This window comes from Eublepharis macularius, chromosome 16 (genome assembly GCF_028583425.1).
Source record: "Eublepharis macularius isolate TG4126 chromosome 16, MPM_Emac_v1.0, whole genome shotgun sequence".
NCBI classification, from domain to species: Eukaryota; Metazoa; Chordata; class Lepidosauria; order Squamata; family Eublepharidae; genus Eublepharis; species Eublepharis macularius.
Genome location: NC_072805.1, coordinates 18,412,795 through 18,432,346, shown reverse-complemented (window position 1 = coordinate 18,432,346; position 19,552 = coordinate 18,412,795). Strand labels below are relative to the sequence as shown.

The 19,552-nt window shown below is 45.8% G+C and overlaps 2 protein-coding genes across 2 annotated transcripts; both read right to left on the bottom strand.

Moving 5' to 3' along the window:
• Positions 1 to 4,767: 4,767 nt before the first annotated feature.
• Positions 4,768 to 11,949, bottom strand: LOC129344255 (uncharacterized). The gene is made up of 6 exons (XM_055000820.1): positions 8,513 to 11,949; positions 7,938 to 8,114; positions 7,506 to 7,670; positions 6,674 to 6,850; positions 6,450 to 6,563; positions 4,768 to 5,276 (listed from the first exon to the last, which is right to left on the bottom strand). Exons 1-6 carry the CDS (start codon positions 8,853 to 8,855, stop codon positions 5,125 to 5,127), a joined length of 1,128 nt encoding a protein of 375 aa, XP_054856795.1. The 5' UTR covers positions 8,856 to 11,949; the 3' UTR covers positions 4,768 to 5,124.
• A 37-nt stretch (positions 11,950 to 11,986) lies between these two features.
• On the bottom strand, positions 11,987 to 17,725 carry LOC129343795 (uncharacterized). Its single transcript, XM_055000150.1, has 4 exons — positions 16,401 to 17,725; positions 15,764 to 15,847; positions 15,452 to 15,517; positions 11,987 to 15,373 (listed from the first exon to the last, which is right to left on the bottom strand). The coding sequence occupies exons 1-4, from the start codon at positions 16,903 to 16,905 to the stop codon at positions 14,871 to 14,873; spliced, it is 1,158 nt and encodes a 385-aa protein (XP_054856125.1). The 5' UTR covers positions 16,906 to 17,725; the 3' UTR covers positions 11,987 to 14,870.
• Positions 17,726 to 19,552: the final 1,827 nt, after the last annotated feature.

Here is a 19,552-nt window from a genome sequence, read left to right as displayed (position 1 = left end):
CAGGCTAGATGAAACAAAGAGCAGAACCACAAGTGACAAAAGGCACAGGTTGGACCCTTGTCAGCTTCCCTCAAGTTTTGGCGGGAAATGTAGGCAGCTTGGCGGAATGTTGGACAAGTGACAGTTGAAAAGTCCATTGGACAGCAGTCAGAGAGCCAAGCTGCAAGACCAGGATGCCTACATTTCCCATCAAAACTTGAGGGAAGCAGACAAGTGTCCAATCTGTGCCTTTTGTCACTTGTGGTTCTGCTCAATGAAATCAATCCTATCCCAGGGACCTCAGGTCAGCTGCCCTCCAAGCAGAATGATTCCTGCTGCCCTTTCCCTCTCCTGGAGGGAACTCCTGGAATGGGGCGAGAGCACTGAACACTACACTGATGGAATGACAGATCCTGGCCTGCCCGCTCTCCCCCCCCCAGCCATCTGTTCACTCTCTTTTCTCCCCCTCCATGGCAACCAGGATGGTTTGTGGCCAGTCAGAGGACAGTTGCATGGACCATCTGTTGCCCACCAATCACAGCTTAAAGAGGCAGCTGTTGCACTCCACTAGCTGGTGTTGGGGGATCGATGCCCAATTTGCCTGCATCATCCCAGATTCCTCTACTGCCACCGTCTGGACTCGGGAGCAGGCACATACTTCACACATGCTCAGAGAGCCAGTGTGGTGTAGAGGTTGCAGTGGGATTTGGGAGACTCAGGTTTGACTTCCCGCTCTGCCATGGAACCTTGCTGGGTGACCTTGGGCTAGTCTCAGCCTAGCTCACAGGGCTGATATGAGCATAAAATGGAGGAGAGGGGAACAACATAAGCGGCTTTAAGTCCCCACTGTTGAGAAAAGTGGGGTATAAATGAAGGAAGTAACAATGTCAGACTAGAACCTAGTTCAAATCTCCAGTTAGTCATGAGGCTCATAGGGTGACCTTGGGCCATTTACTTTCTTCGATTGTAACAACCTTGCAGGGTCATTGTGGAGGGCAAAACAGAGGAGGAAGAACTATCTGTTACATATATAAGGCAAATCGTATTGGCGATGACTCGCTTTTTATCCTGGCACAGGCGCAGTCTGGCCTTGAGGCTGCTGCAAAGTGCCTGCTTGCCGCCGGGAGGGGGCACGCCGAATTGATGGTCAGAACCCTCCCACTCTGGCCTCCAGGCTGCTGAGAAGCGCCCACTTGTCACCAGAAGGGGGCCCGCCAAATCACTTTTCTAGAGCCTGTTGTATTTTTTCCCCACAACAGGCGTTGTTGCTAGTATATAATAACATTCAATTTATATACCGCCCTTCAGGACAACTGAACATCCACTCAGAGTGGTTTACAAAGTTAGGAGGCAACATCAGGCTTGACCTCTATGGTTTTTTGCCTCCCGTGACAGTTGTCTTCATGTAAAGTGTGAGTTCGGCCATGAGCTACAACTCCTCCTATCAGGAGTACTGAAGACCAGCGTCTGGAGGTCCACCTCCACCCCATCTTGGTTTCTGGGATATCACTAGGAACTGCCCACAATTGCTCAAGGTTACGTGCGGGCCCGAGAAAGGCTGGGAGCGCTTCTGGGTACTGGGTTCTGCACCTGATCCTCCTTTCTCTGCTTGGAAAGCAGAGCTGCGGAATGTAGAATACAAACATGCTCTGTAAGCATTTTGCAAACTACCGAGGCAATCTGCCAGGAGCATCCACAAGGGACAGTGGGAGAGAATGAGCATCCTTCAGTCGCTGCTGATCCGGTGCTGCTCCTTTCTCTGTTTCTCACGAAGCAAATCCATAATGCAGAAATGCTTTTTGGCCTTTTAAGCAGCTCCTCTATAAGCGGAGGATTCAGGAAATGACGCTTTGCCTATAGGTTGCCCTGGCAACTGTTGCCATGGAAGGCATCCTGTGGTGATGCTGACGATCACAGTGATGAGTCCATCATTGTCCTCCGAGAGGTCCTTTGTCTCCTGGAAGAGGTGGCTTTATAGGACACAAATGTTTCACAGAGCAATTCTAAACAGAATTTCACTCTCCTAAGCCCATTGGCTTCAATGGATTCAGAAAGGTGTAATTCTGCTTGGGATCAGGGCCGGCGTGTCCATTGAGGTGGGTCCGGTAGCTGCCTTGAGTGCTGAGGCGCCGGGGGTGGCACTGGGGGCAGGGGCACGCGCTGTGGAGCTGGTGGCAACAGCGCTGGCAGCTGAGCAGGAGGGCTGAGAAGCCGCCTGCGCGCCACCCCCGACGCTTGCCGCGCCTGGCCCGCAGCTGCTGTGCCTGGCCGGGAGCATGTGCTGGCGGCAGCAGCTCAGGGCAGTCTAAGCGGGCAGCCTCCCAGCCCTCCCGCTCAGTTGCCCTGTGCTGCGGCCACCGCCTGCACACAGCTGCAGTCCAGACACAGCAGGTCGCTGGGGCGCACGGGGTAACTGAGCGGGAGGGCTGGGAGGCCATCCGCGCACCATCCCAGCTGCCTGCTGCACCAATAGGGCCGGCTTGCAGCGGCATGCTGCGTGATGATGTCACATGCAGTGATGTCATCACGCAGTCCGGGTGTGCGCACGCACATGGGGGCGGCAGCAGCCCTGAAGCTGCCCCTGGCCTCAGGTGCCAGAAACTCTGGCACCGGCCCTGCTTGAGATGACACTATATAGTCCATACAAATCTGTTTAAAAAGCACGTCAGATGAGCCACATTTCCGTCTAAAAGGTCTTCTCAATAATTAAGCCAACATTACCCAGTACGGGAGTCTTTCTCAAGAGTCGTTTCAGGTGGTCTGCAGTAGAACAGCAGGATCTTATAGATCAGTAAGATTTCCAAGCTGTAAACTCTCTTCTTCAGAAACCAGCTCCCTTCTTGGAACTGAAGAAGAGAGCTTTGATTCCTGAAAGCTTACACCCTGAAAATCTTGATGGTCTCTAAGGGGCTGCTGGACTCAAATCCTGCTGCTCAAAGGTAGAATTTCAGCAGATGTTTTTTGCCCCTCTGCTGGAAGAAGCTGCACTTGCTGACATTCTCATTTTTGTTCAACTATTAAAGGGGGATGAAATCTGGCAGTTCAGTGGATCTTAAGGGCTGACCCCGGAGATGAGAGCTGGACATGGCAACAGTCTCTGCTCCAGTGGAGACAGCAATTGAGGCTGAGAGATATTTCACACTCGGTGTTTACCGCGCTGTCAAGTAGAAGTCACGCCGATGGAGGCGGCTGCGGATTTCCCCCCTGTCCTTTCACACTTGTACTAATCCCCGAATCAGCCTCCCGAGATTTTTTTCACATTACCAGAGATACCCCGTCTTAGCCGCGGAATTTCCGGGCTCTCAATTAAAAAACAAAACTATCCAAAAAAGCACGCATGCGTGGAAACGTTTCGCCGGGGTTTTTGTTTTTTGTTTTTTTAAATACCGCGCCTGCGGCGTCAGCAGGCAAGCTAGAGAGAAGGGTTTGAGTTTTCTCTTCCTACGCTTTATTCTGTTTTCCCAGCCATAGCCGCTGTCTTCTTAGGCGCGCCGTTCTTTAGCTTAGTGCCCCTCTTGCCAAAGAGAGCTCATTAACCCCACCTTTAATACAGAGGTGGAATCTAGCTGAGAGGAGTCCCCCGTGCATGGTTGCTCGTTTAATTTGGGTCACGGGTGGGATTCATACGTGAGTTGCAGGCGCCCAATAAAAGTGTGTGAGTGCATGCTGAACACAGACATCACAGTACAGCGACCAAGGTTTAAATATGATCCTGGTTACTTATTCAGAGGACCTTGAAAAGTGTGTCTGCGGATCATCCCCGTAATGCTCCTGGTGAGCTGGGTTCATCAAACAGGCCATTCATTCAACTCCTGTTGGATGCTTTTGGGGAGAATGTCCCAGCAATAACGCATTTATACCGCGTGTGGTGGAACGTCTCATATTTGTTCCCTCCCACCTAGAAGTTATACTTTCAACAACCTTCTCCTGCCCACTCTGCCCAGAAAGGGGGAGGGGGGGTGGCTAATGACCAAGTCATCTGTCAGTTCTTACTACCAGTGGACATGGAACGTCAGCTGACAAACGGCACAGATGGGACCAAGGTTGTTGATCCTCATGTTACAATGTGAAATGCAGCAGACTGTGCGTTCTGCCACACGACAGACAGCTTAAAAGTCCACTTGACAGCATTGAGGCAGAGATGCTTCAAGACTTGCTTTCCCACTTCCTGCATCGAAGCAGCATGTCATATGACCATTGGTTCCATCTGTGCCTTTTGTCACTTGTGGGTCCTCTTTTTGTTTCTGCTATGTGACTTGATCCACAACATGAAAGATGCTATTGCATCTAGTGTGATCAGGGGAACAGGCTTCTTTTGACCGTGTGGATAAATTCAAGATGAGGATGCCAGGGGAGGTGACGTGTGGGTCTGTCAACTTATGGTTCTAGAGTCTGCTGCAAGCTGCGGCTTCTCCCTGGATTTCTGTCATGCAGTAACAGTATGTCAATAGATTTTCACCTTTACAACTGTTCCATGTTTGCTTGCTCCACTGGACTGATAGTTCAGGAAACAACATAAACCTATGTTATGAATGACTCTGTGTGGCATCTTTTTCAATTTTTCCCCAAGATAGGGACCGGTGGGGTGGTTGCCTAACTGCTGCAATTAACTAACATCTTGAGGTGTTCTCATGTTTACCCATCACAGACACATACGGCCTTGTCAACTATTGAAACCGAGCCATGATAGATGTTAAGTGTCAAGCATAATAAATAGATTGCTCGTGAACTGCGGGGACACCTCTGAAAAATTCTCAGTCCATAACAACGTTTAACACACACAATGTCTTATTTTTTAACATTGAAAACAGATTTATTTATCAGAAACAAATAACACAGACTTCCCAACACCAAGGAACAAAAATCTTGTCACTGATTCAAAATTCCAATTTTGCATGACATTAGAACCACACAGTGATTAGAAAAAAATGAAAATAAGATCTTGCTTTTGCTGTTCATGAGAAATTATTATCCACATTGCAAACAACTTCAACATGATTCATAAAGCACTGGAAATAATTGACATGTGAGAGTTGTCAATTGTAATCTTTCCTTCCATTACGTTATTTTTAAACATACATTTTTTTTCTTTCTGAAACAAACTAAAATATTGCTTAAACATTCTTCAAGCTGACATAACACTGGCTAATTCTTCTTGTCATCTCCTGATTGCTCTGATCCTGAGCTACGATGACCTCGCTCAAGTGCAGAAACCTTTTTCTTTAGAGAACTCAGTTCTTTGTGAAGGCTTCTATTGTTTCTCTCCAATCGGCATATTCTTTCATGGTATCTTCCCACTGTTGAGAAACAGCAAAAAAATTTATTTCTTCATGAAGAGATGGGTTTCGACATTGCGAGAACTTTGCGGTTATCAAAACCACACCAGTGACAAACAATTTTTTTTAATCCTTGTGGAAAACTTGAAGGCCATTCCTGGCATTTTTCAAGGTTTGAAAATATCCACAAAACAATCACCAGGTACGGTTGGTGGTGCTGAGATGGCTCCAGAAAACAAAATCAAACAGAGTCCAGTTGTACCCTTGATACTGACCCATTTAATTTAAGCGTAAGTTGTCGTTATGAGTTGCGCTCTTTGTACGTTGCATAGTGGGTCAAAAGATAATGGTTAGGTGCATAAAAGGAGTGGACACTGTGGGGTAGATGCTTACATTTCCATCTGATATGCCAATGCAACCATATTCTTATGATATTGAGATCATTTTGCCCATGATAAGGTACATGGAAGCCAAGCTATAACTACATGTTTGCAAATTGCAAAAGAGTATGGCCTCACCTCCCAGACCAACTGAAACTAATGCAGCAAAATCTGTGGAGAAACATAGCTCTCACCACTGGACGCATCTGACGGAGAGATGTGTGTTCCACGAAAGCCGATATTTTGGCTTTTGGTGTTCACAGTTCTCTTTGTCAAACTTTATCTGGTGGGGAGAGCCCTGGTTATCAAAGGAATCCGCAACATTGGAAGTGGTTGTTCTCGGAGGTGCCGGAGGAGTCTCTTTTATTCTGCAACCGCAGACTAACGTGGCCACTCCTATGACCCATTACAGGGATGGACTGATCTGCATACCAGGGGGAGATGTTTGCATCCACATATTGGAAGGAGTTGTTTGAATCCACCCTGCACCCACCACGCGTTCAAAACCTATGAAAAATGTATCCTTTGTGCCTACTTGCATCTGCCAAATAGTCTAGTGATTCATGAAATGTGCTTCAATTACATCGGTTATGTCAATAGTTTTGAACGGACACTATTTGATTATGTGACCACAGACTAGAACTGATGACTTATCTGGATCTATGAATCCACATATCAATGACTCGGTGAATGTTTCCCTACTGACTTCCATACGTGATGTGGGATTGGTACTGTCGCGCCTGATCTGAGCCGCGTGATCAGAAACACCACACCAAACTCTGCCTCAAGTTTTCCTTGGAATAGTCATACTTACTTCTTGATAGACATAGAGATTGTATTCCCTGCATACTACGATAGATCTCGCCAATATCAGCGGATTGGTCTTTATTTGGCATCATGTCACGCAAACCTCCCGCTGAAGTATCACCTGCAAAATTAAAGTCAGTCAATATTTTAGGCAGATATTGAAGTGTCACCCAGCAAAATAAATCAGCGAAAAATGTAACTCCACTCAAATGTGGCATAGCTAAAACGTGCCTGTGGAAAATGAGAGAACTGGAGTTCCCTCTGCATCCTCGGTTCTGCCTTCCTCAACGGCGTTTCTGTCCTCATCCTCAGCATCAGAAGAAGTTGTTTCCTCAATTATGTGAAGTTTGTGCTCAGCGCTCATGGCATACTTTCTCACTGCGGCACCACTGTGTGTTGCTAAAGAAGCTAGAAAGAGAAAAGGTTTTGTTAGAAATTTCCAGAGGAATCCCACATCTGAAGGTTGTGCAAGTGTTGGCAAGGCTGTAGTTTGAGCCTATGCTTGACATCTTTAGAGCCGCAGTGTGTTTTGTTCAAGGAATGAACTGATCTCCTCATCACCACATGTTGGGCATTGTTTACATTCACGATGATGAAGGATGGAAGATAAGTCACCACTTTGGGTTATGAAGACTTTGGACTGCTGATACAGAGACAATTTTTTCTGCCGGAGAAACCGCGCAGAAGATAACAGCCTTAGGCACAGGAAAAAACAAAGGAAACAAGATAATGGGAACACTGCTAAACACCCTTGAAAAATAAAGGCTGAAATTGTTTTCTAGTGATGAGAGCTATATCAAGAGATCGTGTTCACTTCACGTACCACTCAAGAAACGTTGACAAGGTGTTAGTTGTACTCCACTCACCTTCAAAGGAGTCATCATGGAGAACAAATATGTTTTGTTTTAGCTGAGAGTGGATCTGGTTACCTTGATGGTATTTTGCCCAGGCAATAGTGCTTTGATTGGCAAAATAATGGCCATTCATTCCTGCAGAATCTCATGCAATCCCACAATTTTCAGAGCAGCTCTTGATGGCACGTGTGAACCACACAAAAAATTACCTGAGGTACTCGGTTGTGGAGATACATCTCCGGGCATTATGGTTTCAGGAGCAGTCATGTCATCAGTTGCTTCTTCGTGACTACTGCCGGAAGATATAACGATTACGGTTTCTTCAGTTTCTAGGCAATGAGATCCACTGTCATCTGTTCTTTCTCTCTCTGAAGCTAGTGATTTAATACAGCAGAATTCCAATTAATGATCTTGTTATTGGTACATGGAATACACCACTCACTTCTCAAAGTACTTGGACAAGAAAGCAAATTTTTAAAATTGCACCATTTTCTGATCTGATGACGGATCAAAAAACAAATTAAAAATGGTGGCTTTGTTTGGAGTTCATGACTTCCTAAGAATCCTGTCGATGGTTTTTGAATTAGTTTGCCATGGGTAAACTCTAGTAAGCTGACAATCACATAAAAGGTTAAACTTACCTTGAGGAACTGCTGCTGTATTGATCTTTGCTGGGTCTTCAGTTGTCACTCCAAGAGGTGCATAGGCTTGCGCATCAGATTCTGCTGCACTTGATGATTCCACTGCAACAGTTTCTGAATTCTCATCATCCTCAGATGAAGTTTCTTCAATCTTGACTGCTCTTTCACAGATAATCTCTGAAATGAAAAATCATTTGAACAATGGTAAAAAACGGAATGATCGCCCTGATAATGTTTCCCTTTACTTACTTTGCTTTTTATGATCCAGGCATTCAGTTAAAGGGATCAAACAGGATGCATAGCATAAAAGTGGTGACCGGGGGAATTGCATATTAACATGAAAGATGCTTTTGAGGAGATGGTATTTCTCTAAGAACACTCTATGGCTTTCCAATCGTGACAAATAATTCGAAGATTAAAATTAGAGCGTGACAAACAGAAGGTTGACTTCAAAAACCACCCATTTGTTAATGAGGAATGAAGTCTCTTTGAGAACATGCCACTAAAAAGGTGTCATTAAACATGGGGGACTTGCATGGTCCGCCATGGAAGGGGGGGGGGTTCAAAAAACTCACCATCATGAGGTCTTTCTTGACATCGAGGCCTCCCTGCCGCCTTCCAGATTAGCATCATCGCGTTGTGCACCCTAATTCTACGACTGCTTCTAGGAATGCATTGCAGTGCCTCCATTGATGAAATGAAATCGGACTTCAGTTTTTGGAATTTGCTTCGACACTGGTTGGCCGTTCGATGAAATCCGCGACTGCGTAGCACTCTTGAAAGAAATCGATAGATGCCGCGGTTGCTTGATTGCGTGCTGGCCATTAACCGAGATGCATGCCCACTCCTCCGAACAACCCTCAGAAGAAGAGATACCTCCTCCACTTCCCAGACATTTCCATGACGCCGGGAAATCATTTTGCACCAAGTGAACTGCGCCACACACAAATTCCAAAAAGTTCTCTCAAGAGTGATTGGTCTCCCATTTCATCCGCCCGCCCCCTCAACGATTTTAGCCAATCGTCTTAGTGCCCGCCAAAAACATGGAATGTTCTCAAGTAAAAATTTATTTTGGTGGACAGATCAAGTGGAGGCTTATGATAATTTCTCAGAAGCGTGTGGACTTGTGACTGTGACATTGAAGTGTATTTTTGTTTAATTCGTGGTGAACACAGATAAACCATTTTAAAAAAAAATCTAGGACAAGATTTCCTACCCTACCGCACCGTTTTTTACTCTTTCGTGGATGGATGAACGTGAAACTCGATTTCTTTTCCATCACGTGACTAGTAAAGGGGAAAGAAATTGTGGGAACCGAACAAGACAGTGGTGCGTGTGCGAATTGACAGGGCAAAGAATCACACAACGCTTTAGACTGACTGCATTCCTTGTGCTTGAAAAAAACGGGACCGAGTACTTTTTTTTTAATAAAACAAAGCGCTACTTCACAAAACATACATACCGCTATTTTTTTTTTTTTAGGTGTTTCAGAGTCAGGAAAACTGGACTGGGGAGGGGGTCAACACATCAATCCACTGTAATCCGCCCCTCTTAATTTTGCTCCATCACATGTGTAGTCATCGCGACATTTGAGTGGAAGAACTGGTCAATCTGCTCCTGCAAGTCTACTCTATGCTCTTTGCCCTAAAAGACACAAGCACAACTATCCCTAGCAAATGTCCTTCCTCCCCTCTAGGAAGTCATGATTTTTCTCCCGCCAAAAATGTGGCCACGATGATAGGCTGGCCAACTTGGGCGGGAGTTTTCCTTGGAACTGTGCGTTCTCCACTCTTGTGAACACATTTGTCTCACGGCATACTTTGGAATTGCGGAGGATTTTTTGAGCCCGATTTTATTCTGCTGAATTATGTCTGCGGTCCGAGCATTGGCACTGGCCTTGCTTCACATCATCTTTATCTATATTCAGCGATCGATCGATGCCTGCAACAGTTACTGGATGCGAGTGGTTAGAAGAAGGAGAATGCTTAGGAAATCACTTGCACTGAGGTGCATACCTCCGCCTTTATGGAGAACAAGGAGAACAGCAATGAACAGAGCACGTTTTCTCGCTGTAGCCGGAATCAGAGTCCCCCGTCGCTACTGGATTTATCCCCGTAGCAGGGACTGGTGGGACAATTTCGTCACTGCCATATGGGATGACCAGCTGTGGATTGAAAATTTTCGTATGACCAGGGAGACTTTCAATGAATTGGTTCATTCCATAGGGCACCGTCTTTCCCGTCAGCGCACCAGACTTCGCAATCCAATCTCTGTGGAGATGAGAGTCGCCATAGCACTTTGGTATCTTGCCAACTGTTCGACTTACCGTCAATGCATGAACCAATTCGGAGTGGGTATTTCAACAGTGGCAGGAATCGTCTTGGAGGTCTGCTTGGCGATAGAATTGGAGCTACTCAGTAGAGTCGTGTGCCTTGGACCTGATGTGGCGAGGGTGAGTACGCACTCATCTCCCAGAGTAACAGTCTCCATTCAAACTGTACTGGTCAAAGATTACAATTTGAAGCACAAAAAACTATGTTGCTGACATGTAGGCAATGAGCTGCACCTTTAAACCAATTTTATCGTGCCATGAGCTTTCGAGAGTCGCGGTTCCCTTTTTTCTTGTGCGTTTGAACAAGCGAACTGTGATTCTCAAAAGCTTGAGCTACAGTAAAATTTGCAAGTGCTGAGGGTTCTACTGTACTCTTTTTTATTTCACTAGTACAGACTATGGCTAACTCCTCTGGATTCTGGAGATGTGAGACTGCCTCAGCGCTGTAGTGAGGAGATTATGAATATAGGCGGTGGGAGAAAGAGGGGATTCTCTCTAACAGCAATCTTGTTTTTTTCTCTTTCATTGCAGATTATGTCTGGATTTCAGAAACTTGGCTTTCCTCATTGCATTGGTGCAGTTGATGGCACCCATGTTGCCATTTGCAAATTTAAAGGCCGTGGACGGGAGTACATCAACCGCAAGAAATTCAATTCCATTCTCATCCAGGGCACGGTGGACCATACTGGAAGATTCATTGATGCAGAGGTTGGCTGGAGTGGGCGGAACCATGACGCCTTTGTTTTTGTGAATTCTGCAATTTGTACGGCAATGGATGCGGGGGTGTTTGTGCCAGGCAACCCCAGTCTTACAATAGAGGGTGTAACCGTGCCACCACTCATCATATCTGATGCAGCCTACCCCATGAGAAGGTGGCTGATGAAGCCCTTCAATAGGCCCCACACTCCCGCAGAAGCATACTTTGACCGCTGCCTCACCAGAGCTAGGACCATAGTGGAAAGATGTTTCGGACGTTTGAAGGGGCGCTGGAGGTGTTTGAGGTCACAGCTTATGGTTGCGGAGGAGAATGTGACCTGCATAGCTACCGCGTGTGTGGTGCTACATAACATTTGTGAATTGAAAGGTCATGGCATTCCAGAGGATGATTCTCCCGTGAGGCCTGTGGAGGTGGATGAGGAATCTCTTGAACTCCCTGTGGGAGACAGAAGGCACCGGGAGGAGGGGAAGTTGGTGCGCGATGCCCTTGCACGCCACATGTTTCGAAACAGAGAAATCTAACAATATAAAAAACTCTTCAGTCTGATTGTGAAAAAATCTGTGGTTGAACTTGTTGCATGTTCAGAGGTTGGACTCACGGTTTCAAAAAATGTTTCTTGTTGGTTTTGCCTTGATTGGGTGTGTCATGCATTCAGTTGCAAGTGCTGGATTCCTATGAAACATGGTTTGTTAGAAAGCTTTGTTTAGAGATTCAATGATGATCTAATGAGTGAATTCTCATTGTTCCATTCCTGTTTTGAAATAAATTTTTATAACATCATGGTAAGAAATGTTCTGTTTGGTGGGCATCAAGTGAGCAGGAGGGGTTTCCACAAAGAGAGAAAGTGAAAAAAAGGGTTCATCATTGCACAGCCCAGGGGTGCCAAGATGGTCAGCACACTGTTGAATGCTAGCTTATCCGTGTGAAACAGCATCAGATCCACAAACACCCTCCCCCAACGTCACACTTCCACAGTGCTCCCTGCGATGGGAACCACCTACAGAACAAAGGAAAAATGACAACCACACACCAAAGTACTCTATTATAAAAAAACCATTCTCTCCTTCAAACTAAAATTGAGAAGGACAGTGTGAGACATAACACAGGCAGTACATAACACAACTAACCATACTGTGCAGAATTAAACCAAACTCTATCACGGGAAATAAAAAAAATTATTTCTTTAAGGTCTTTCAGGTTCCCATTTGGTGGGCACAACAGGACACGAAAGCAGCCTACAACACCAAATAACACAAATAGCATGCACAAATTCTGCCAGCAATTTTGATCGGGGGATTATTGTGTGTGAATTACGTAGTGTTATCTCTCTGGTTGAGGGAATGCTGTCACGGCCTTAGGTCTGCACCCACCGGTTTTTATATTCAAACAAGTGACATAAAAAATCCTTTCTTATAGCAATTGTGTTTTGGGTTGCTCTGTAAGGTGAGGTGACTTGTGCCCTATTTTCCCCTATAATAATAATAATAGCATTCGATTTATATACCGCCCTTCAGGACAACCTAATGCCCACTCAGAGCGGTTTACTAACTGTTATTATTCCCCCAAAAAAGTCACCCTGTGAGGTGGGTGTTGCTGAGAGAGCTCCAAAGAACTGTGACTCGGCCAAGGTGACCCAGCTGTCTTCAAGCGGAGGAGTGGGGAATCACACCCAGCTCTCCAGATGCCCTTTGGTGTTCTCCCCCACCACCAATGTAGACGGTGTCTGGTCTACCGCACAGTTAAAGGCACGAAGTTGTGTGGCACGAGAACCGCCCTTCGAGGTGGAACCAAATGCCCCCCCCCTCCAGGTTGGTTTGCCTTGGTGCTTGCTTGGGGGGTTGGAGGACAGGTAGGAAACGTTCCCCTGATGTCACTGGGCATCTTTCATGCAATATTCCTAACCCCAGAACGACCAGCCTCTCTTATTTTCAACGTGGGAGATGATGGAGAAAGAGGGTGCCAAGAACAACATATTTTTCAGTCCATTAAAAGGACCACCCAACCGGCATCTGCCTGAACCATGTTAGAGGAAGTTAGGACAGGTGGGAGCAGGCACCATGAAAGTTGGCAGCATTTTGATTACAAAAGGCCACCCTGAACTACCTGGGAAGATGAATTCCTTTTTCTCCATATAGAAACATGGATATTGTTTGAAGAATGGGGCACCTTGTTTTGGAGTCCACCATGAAGGTAAATGAAGTACTGTGGGATGTTTATTTTGTGAAGGCACACCTCTAAAAATGTTTTCACCATGCTTTAAGTGAGATGGGCCCCCCTTGCACCATCATCAAACACCGTGTCTTCCCCCCCCCCTCACCCATCCCAATCCCCTCACTAAGATGGAAATGTATGTTGGTACAAGGCACCAATTTCCTGAATGAGAGGAATGTTGGATGGAAGTTTTCAAGGAAAAACCCCAGAACAGGCATGCTGTGTTGGGATCAGCACATGGAACACAGGAACACGTGGCACTGAACGGCACTGGGACTGTGCCCTGTCCTTGAAGACTATCCCACCATGTTTAAAAGTTGTTTTGTTTCTGTTCTTTGGGAAAGGTTTATGGTTTATGTCGGCACATATTTTTAATGTGTTCTCTTAAAGATGACTCGGCTACTGTGCGGTAAGTAAAAACAGCATTCCACACACCTCAGCCCTTATCATTCCTCCATGGGTATTCCCCCCCCTCCCTGCCCAAGATCCCAAACCGGCCTTCTAATCTAAACGGCATTCCCTAAATCCCTACACATGATACAGCATCGGTTGCCTAGGGTGATCAGCATTTCAACATTCCCTTGCCCCATTTTTTGAATTAGTCAGAATTCCTTGTTCATAACATTTCATCAATACTGCTCTTACTGATGTTTTAATTCTCTTCATGTGTTTCTCCAGCAACATCATACAGACATGAGGGGGAGGAGGAGCCCACGGAGGAAACAGGCTCAGAGGTGACCGTGCCAATGGATGAAATGGCCTTGCAACCCAGTTCTGAGGCAGTGAAGCAAGAAGAGGGAAACTGCTCCGAGTTCAATGAAGAAGTCACACCTCAGCAAGCAGTGATTCCACCAGAACAGCTGACTGAGCATTCAGGTACACAAATGGAACTAACTACACCGTCATTCTGCCACATGTTAAACACGTGCTCTGTAATGACAATGAACAAAATTAAATCAAGTTCTCCAAACCCCCTTTTCAGGTGACCCCTGTGAGGAATGCATTCAAGCGCGGTGTCCACTACACACTGTAAATGTGCCTTCTTCATCTTTGGCAAGGGAACAGCCCCTTGAGATACTGGAGACTGTTCACAAGGCAGTGGGAACATGCCTCAGCTGCGGTAAGTAACCATCAATGACTTACAACGTTTGTGAACACAGAAGTGGCCACTCTGCGCTTACACCTTTTGTTTCCACAGCAAAGAAAACCAACAGAAGGATGGACAGCCTGCAGGCCTTGGTGAAGAAGCTAGAAAACAATGTGAGGAATTTGAATGAGGAGAACAAGAAATTGAGGTCCGACATTGATAATGTGCTGTCAAGGTTTAAGGAGATGTAGAAAAGATTTATTTAACATGCATGTTAGTTAAGTGTCCATATGATGCCTCACATGTAATCTTTCAAGTTTTGAAAAGAATAAAAAACAAATTTAAAACTGTGTAGTTTCTCCCATGGGTCAACATTTCAAACAACCGTGGTCAAAAAATAGATCTGGCAAACCGCACCTGGATTGCGGTGGGAAACAAAAACCAATTTTTTTCAATGGCCATTGTCAACCCCTCGCCAACATCGAAAAACACAATTACAGCTGTGACAAACATAATTTCAACAGCAATGATACGTGTGATATGCAGATTCCAACCCAAATGCTGCACCGGAAAAACATGTGGGGCTCAGAGGGATGGATCATATCTTTCTCTCTTTTTAATGATCCGAGCCCTTTTTCTTAGTGGTGCCTTCTCATGATCGTTATCGCGTGTTTTGCTGTTGGCATTTTGGGAAGTTTCTGCAACCGGGCCTGCTCTTTGCTCCCTGACAAAGAGTTCAGTCAAGGAGCTGAGGGCACCGACAGCCCTATTAAGCCCCTCCATATTTTGTGACTGTGCCTCAATAAAAGCCCTACGATCCTCTCTTGCCTCCCTGATAATGTCCTCGTGCCATCTTGTCTCTGATTCCATGGCTGCACGCCAATGGCTGGTTGCCTCCAGAATTTCTCCACGTTCCTTTCTGTTGTTTTGTTCCTCCCTCTGTGCCTGAGATAGCATTCTCTCTGCAACGTTGGTGAGGACAGAGACGCGCCTGGTTCTGGTGCGCGCCTTTTCTAAGCGTGTAGCAGGAGACAGTTGTGCCGTGGGGACCTGCGGTTGTTCCACTGCTGGTGGATTGTTCAGATCTCCTGTTGGAAAGGACAGTGGTTATGCAAGTAGTAGTTACAAAGGAGTTTGCGGAGGTCACAATTTCAGCTCTTTCCTACCTTGCGGATCCTCTGCACCCTGTCCTGTCACCTCCGGGAACTCCTCTATCTGAGTTAAATCTGGATCTTGGAAATAAAAGATTTGGTTGTAAAATGAATGAGTTGATCTTCTTCATTCATGCTCACAGAAGTCTTCTTGACATCAGCAGAACGATGTTTACACCAATATTTTCCATGGTAGCCCAACCCCCACAAACAGATAATTATTTTGAGACTATAGCCATGTTTCTCATGGAGCGGAGCATACCAGGGCTCATTGGGAGGGCAGCATTGATTGTTGACCACAAGCACCCCACTCTATCTGCATCTTACCGTCTGCGGCATTTTCATCCTCTGGATCGGTCATGTCCATTGGGGGGGCTTCTCCGATTGATGTTTCTTGTTCTGTGGAAGAACCTGCAGTAATTGAAAACAAGTGATAGGCTGGTAAACAGTTAATGTACCATGGTTCTCCAGGGGGGGGGGAAAGGGAGGTGACGTTACAGACCATTGTCAGGTGTGGATTAATGCTTGGTGGAAGATAACCCAACCACCTTTGGGATACCTTGCACATTGCTGATCAAGGTGAAGTCCCCCTCTCCTTTCACAGAGCCCTTCTCTGCTGAAACCTGCGCCAGCCCCAGTAAAAAACGTTTCCCACCGCTAGCTTGCCTTGAGAAGCGGATTTCCACAATATTGGTTATACGTCCCCATAGGCAGAATAAACAACACATCCTTCCACGCACAAAAGTTAAATCAGGGAAATGCCCCCCCACTTGCGCCTCATCCCTCTCCTGCAGTGATAACCCAAACACAATCAATCCGTTGAGCATATCCCCGAAATCCTAAGCAGAAGGAAAAAATGCCCCTGAGACTCCGGGAAAGTTCTGCCCAGGCGGGGCACACTGGAGGGCACAGCGAACCCACCCCAACCAAGGACCAGTCATGTCGGTCAAAACTGCATGCTCACCTGAATAATTGGGAGTGGAAGCGGGGACCGCCTGAAGATGTAGAGTGACCATTGGATGTGTGAATAGTTCCTCTGATCCCTCCCATGGAGCGGGAACGCCATGGTTCGACCGATCTTCCCCCATGGGGTCGGCATTGCTCACCGACTGCAGGTTAAGACTTCTTGCCACCCTTTGTGGCCGTATGCTTGCATCCCCTCTGAAAATTCTTGCAAGCTGTGCATAGAAAGGGCATGTTGCAGGGGCATTTCCCGATCTTCCATTGTGTGCCGCGACCCTCTTGTACTCCTGTCTCAAAGCTTTTGTTTTTGTCCGGCATTCGAGTGCGGTTCTTGCATGGCCTCTCGCCACCATCTGCTCTGAGATGCGCTCGAAAACATCAATGTTCCTGTGACAGAGCAATAGTGCCTCTTGCACCTTCTCCTCACCCCAAAATTCAATGAGGTCCAATGTCTCCTTCTCCCTCCAGGAGACCCCTCTCCCACTGGTTGGTTTTAGTGCAGCCATTTCCTTGAGCAACCGTTGAGCAGTGCACGGAGGTGGCACAGATCGCAGGAGTTGAATTTCCCGCCCAGCAAATAATGGCACCCCATTGGTCCACAAAAATCACGTGATCCCAGAAGGGGTGAGTTTGAACCTCGTTTGAGGGCACCACCCACTGCCCCAACCCCATTCCCATCCCGAAAAAAGGAGTCAAAATATGTAGAACACACAATTGGAGATGTCTCAATGCACCTTTGCATCCACAGAACGCAGAAACGTTATGGCCAATTTTATTTTTCATTACTGGAAAATGTCGATGGTGGTTCCTGATTGAATTGTCAAAATGCAGAGAGTTTTGAGTGGAGAGGGGTTGTCACTGAAACGTTTGGTTCATCATGACCACAATCGCTCACCGCTAGGCAAACATTTTTTTAAGGGGGGGGGTTGGAAATGTGAGGCGCGTAACACGAACTTATCAGGATGCAAAAGACGGGGAGAGAAGAATAGAGATGGCACCAATGGAGATGTACCGCTGAAATGTTTAGGTAGCGGGGAAAAAATGGCGGACGAAGCATTTGGGGAGCTGGAGATGCAGACCAATCAGCTTCCGACGACAAGACTTAGCGGGGGGAGAGAGAAGCAAAAAAGGGACAAAAGTGTTCACACTGGGATTTATCGGATCAGCATTGAGTTGGCAGCGGATTATGGGAAAATTCGCGGTATGTCCGCAGTGAGAAAAATCGGGGATAACCCGGACTGACAGCGGCTCTGCGTCCCATGGATGCCTTGCTAATGTGAAAACTCTGAAAACATGGGATGCAAACCAGGGACAGATACGCTGCTAAGTGTGAGTGTGAAATATCTCTTATAATGAGAAAATCCTAACATCATATATACAGTGATGGGGTCTAAACTGGGGAGAGTCAGGAAAACAAGGTCATGACGGGAAATTCAATTAAAATGTTGGTTCAGTATGTATGAAACAGAGAAATTCTGTGTTAGGGATTATTAGAGATTTGGTGGGGAGAGAATAGTCAGTACTGTATGGAGTGGCCATACCTGGAATACTGTGTACAGGTACGGTTGCCATACCTTTAAAAGAATATCATCAAGTCAGAAAAGATGCAGAAAAAGATGCAGTTGTTTTAATTTTTTGATCAGTCGAATTCTGTGCCACTATGCTGATATTTATAATTGTATTTTAATTGTGTAAATGAGATGTTTTTAGAATCGTTAATTATAATAATTGTTTTATATATTTTAACTTCTATGTATGCTGTAATCCGCCCTGATTCTGCTGGAAATGTGGGGAGGGTGGAATAAAAATCGAAAATAAAACAAATAAATAAATAAATAAATAAATTAAAAAGAGCAAGGAAAATAATTAAGGAATAAGAACTGTCGAGAAGCATTCTACACTTGAACAAGAGGAGAGCCATTTTGTCATTGAAAGAACAGCCACAGAAACCAAATGTTGAAAAATATAAACAATCTAGAATGAACTTAAGAGTCAGTTCTCAAAACAAGCTGAGTGTTTTCTGGAGAATAGTACAGCTGGCAGTGAGATCTACGTGGAAATGTTTATGGTACGGAGAAGAGCAGAGGACTGAGATAAGGGTGAACTTGGTCAGGAATGCACCATGACGTGAAGCATACCTTGGACTTCTGGAGTATGGAGGAACACCAAGGTTGGCCTGGCTGGACACCAAGGAAATTTGAGGGCAAAAACAGAACATGCATTGGAATGTCGGGCAAGAGAGATCTCCTAGGACAGGAACCTGATATAAAAACCAAGGGTAATAGGGTATGTGCAGAGTGTAGGACAGAAAGGGGATAAGAGAAAAAGGGTCGAGGAGGCTTGTGAGTTATGCCTTAAGAAGACATCAGAGAGGTAACTATAAGATTTCCCCATTTGCCTGCCTAGTAGAATACTGTGTCCGACCTGCCTAAGTTACTGAGCATGCTTGAACAAAGAGTTGATTTTGAATGTTATTGCCATGCTTGAAATGAGCTTAGCATCTAATAAACCATTTATTTTTTAACCCAAGCTAAGGTTCTTTGCCTTGCATTGGTTTGGGAGTCTACTAGGGTAAATTCTGATCCCCAAGAATCCCCTCGATCCTCTAAAACCCCTCTTCAGTCTCTCTTTCCTCTGATGAACGGCTGAAAAGTTTACCACTTTTCAGGTTAGAAAAAGATGGCTAAGCAGGGATTGGAGGGCATGCAGAGGTTTATAAAATTATGCAGGGGTGGGGGGTGGGGAGAAAGTGCCTAGAGAGATTTTTTGTCCTCTTCCATAGTACTAAAACTCAGGATTGTGCGATGAAACCAACTGGCAAGTACATTCAGAAAAAGACAAAAGAAAGTATTTCTTCACACTCCTTGTAATTATGTTAGAGAATTCTCTGCCACAAAAGATGTTGATGGATACCAGTCTAAATGGATGCTACAGAAATTCGTGAAGGAAATGGTTGTTGTGGATTTTCCGGGCTGTATCGCCGTGGTCTTGGCATTGTAGTTCCTGACGTTTCGCCAGCAGCTGTGACTGGCATCTTCAGAGGTGTAGCACTTGTGACAGCTTAAGGACCAGCAGGTCCTTGCTACACCTCTGAAGATGCCAGTCACAGCTGCTGGCGAAACGTCAGGAACTACAATGCCAAGACCATGGCGA